This window comes from Trichinella spiralis (genome assembly GCF_000181795.1).
Source record: "Trichinella spiralis strain ISS 195 chromosome Unknown Scfld331, whole genome shotgun sequence".
NCBI classification, from domain to species: Eukaryota; Metazoa; Nematoda; class Enoplea; order Trichinellida; family Trichinellidae; genus Trichinella; species Trichinella spiralis.
Genome location: NW_003527270.1, coordinates 1 through 1016, shown reverse-complemented (window position 1 = coordinate 1016; position 1016 = coordinate 1). Strand labels below are relative to the sequence as shown.

Below are 1016 nucleotides of genomic sequence, written 5' to 3'. Positions count from 1 at the left end.
GAAATGTCTAAATAAAATGCCAGAATATTTGAAACAGTTTATTTTTGGATTTTAAATATTCATTTATAAATTTTTCGGTTTTTATTACTTTAAAAAATTCTGTAAAAAATGGAAAGTGGTTAGTCTGGTGTATCATAGAAAATTTAATTGTTTGTACGTTATATGTATTATACCTTTGTGACAGCTGTGTAGTAGAAGATGCATCGACTGTCCTATCCGATCATTTGGACTGCAGAATATGACGCGTTGCATTTTCGTAATACAAATTACACACTTTTGCAAAAGGACTGTATTTGATTAAATTACAGGAAGGTAAAAGCCCGTAACAAGCAGCTACACAACTTTCCATAGTGCCATGGACCTGTCTAATGTGTAGAACGTTAGCATGGTTGATTGCTTTTGCAGTTAAGACACAGGTAGCGTCCAATTTTGGAATATACAATGACATCCACGAGCAATCGACCAGCTGAAGAGGAAACATCACATTAAATGCTTCATTGAAAGATTCAACTCACTTAGACTTACGTAGCAATTTATGAAGGATATTATTGCAAGAAGCGACCATTGCCTTAACATTGTATCTAAATGTAATTTCTTTTTTCATGCGTGTTATACAATTGATTCTGGTTTACAAGATCTCGACAAATTTCACGCATCTTTTCGCGTTAATCTGGAGTTTCGCAAATAAATCTTGCATGCCAGAAGAGGAATATTACCTTGGAATACGCGCAGGACATCATTTTCAAAGTTTATTAGTAATTATTGTCATTTTATGCAAAATTCCAGAACTACAGATGGTCAAGTTTATGTCATCCAGAGACAGTGATACGTTTGTACAGCTTTTGTCAAGAAAACTGTTCATGTTGAAAAGCAATTCACCTTAATGGAGGAGCTTGTTGTTCAACTCAACGTTAGTTGCCACATCAAATCGTGTGGTGATTTAGGGTACAAGCAATTATTTCTGCCATAAATATTGCTTGTGGTAATAACTAAAATTCAGGTTCAATCAAAGTGGA

General features: G+C 34.3%; 1 protein-coding gene across 1 annotated transcript; it reads right to left on the bottom strand.

Moving 5' to 3' along the window:
* Window positions 1-220: 220 nt before the first annotated feature.
* Window positions 221-576, bottom strand: Tsp_15958 (conserved hypothetical protein). Its single transcript, XM_003370919.1, has 2 exons — window positions 526-576; window positions 221-466 (listed from the first exon to the last, which is right to left on the bottom strand). Exons 1-2 carry the CDS (start codon window positions 574-576, stop codon window positions 221-223), a joined length of 297 nt encoding a protein of 98 aa, XP_003370967.1.
* Window positions 577-1016: the final 440 nt, after the last annotated feature.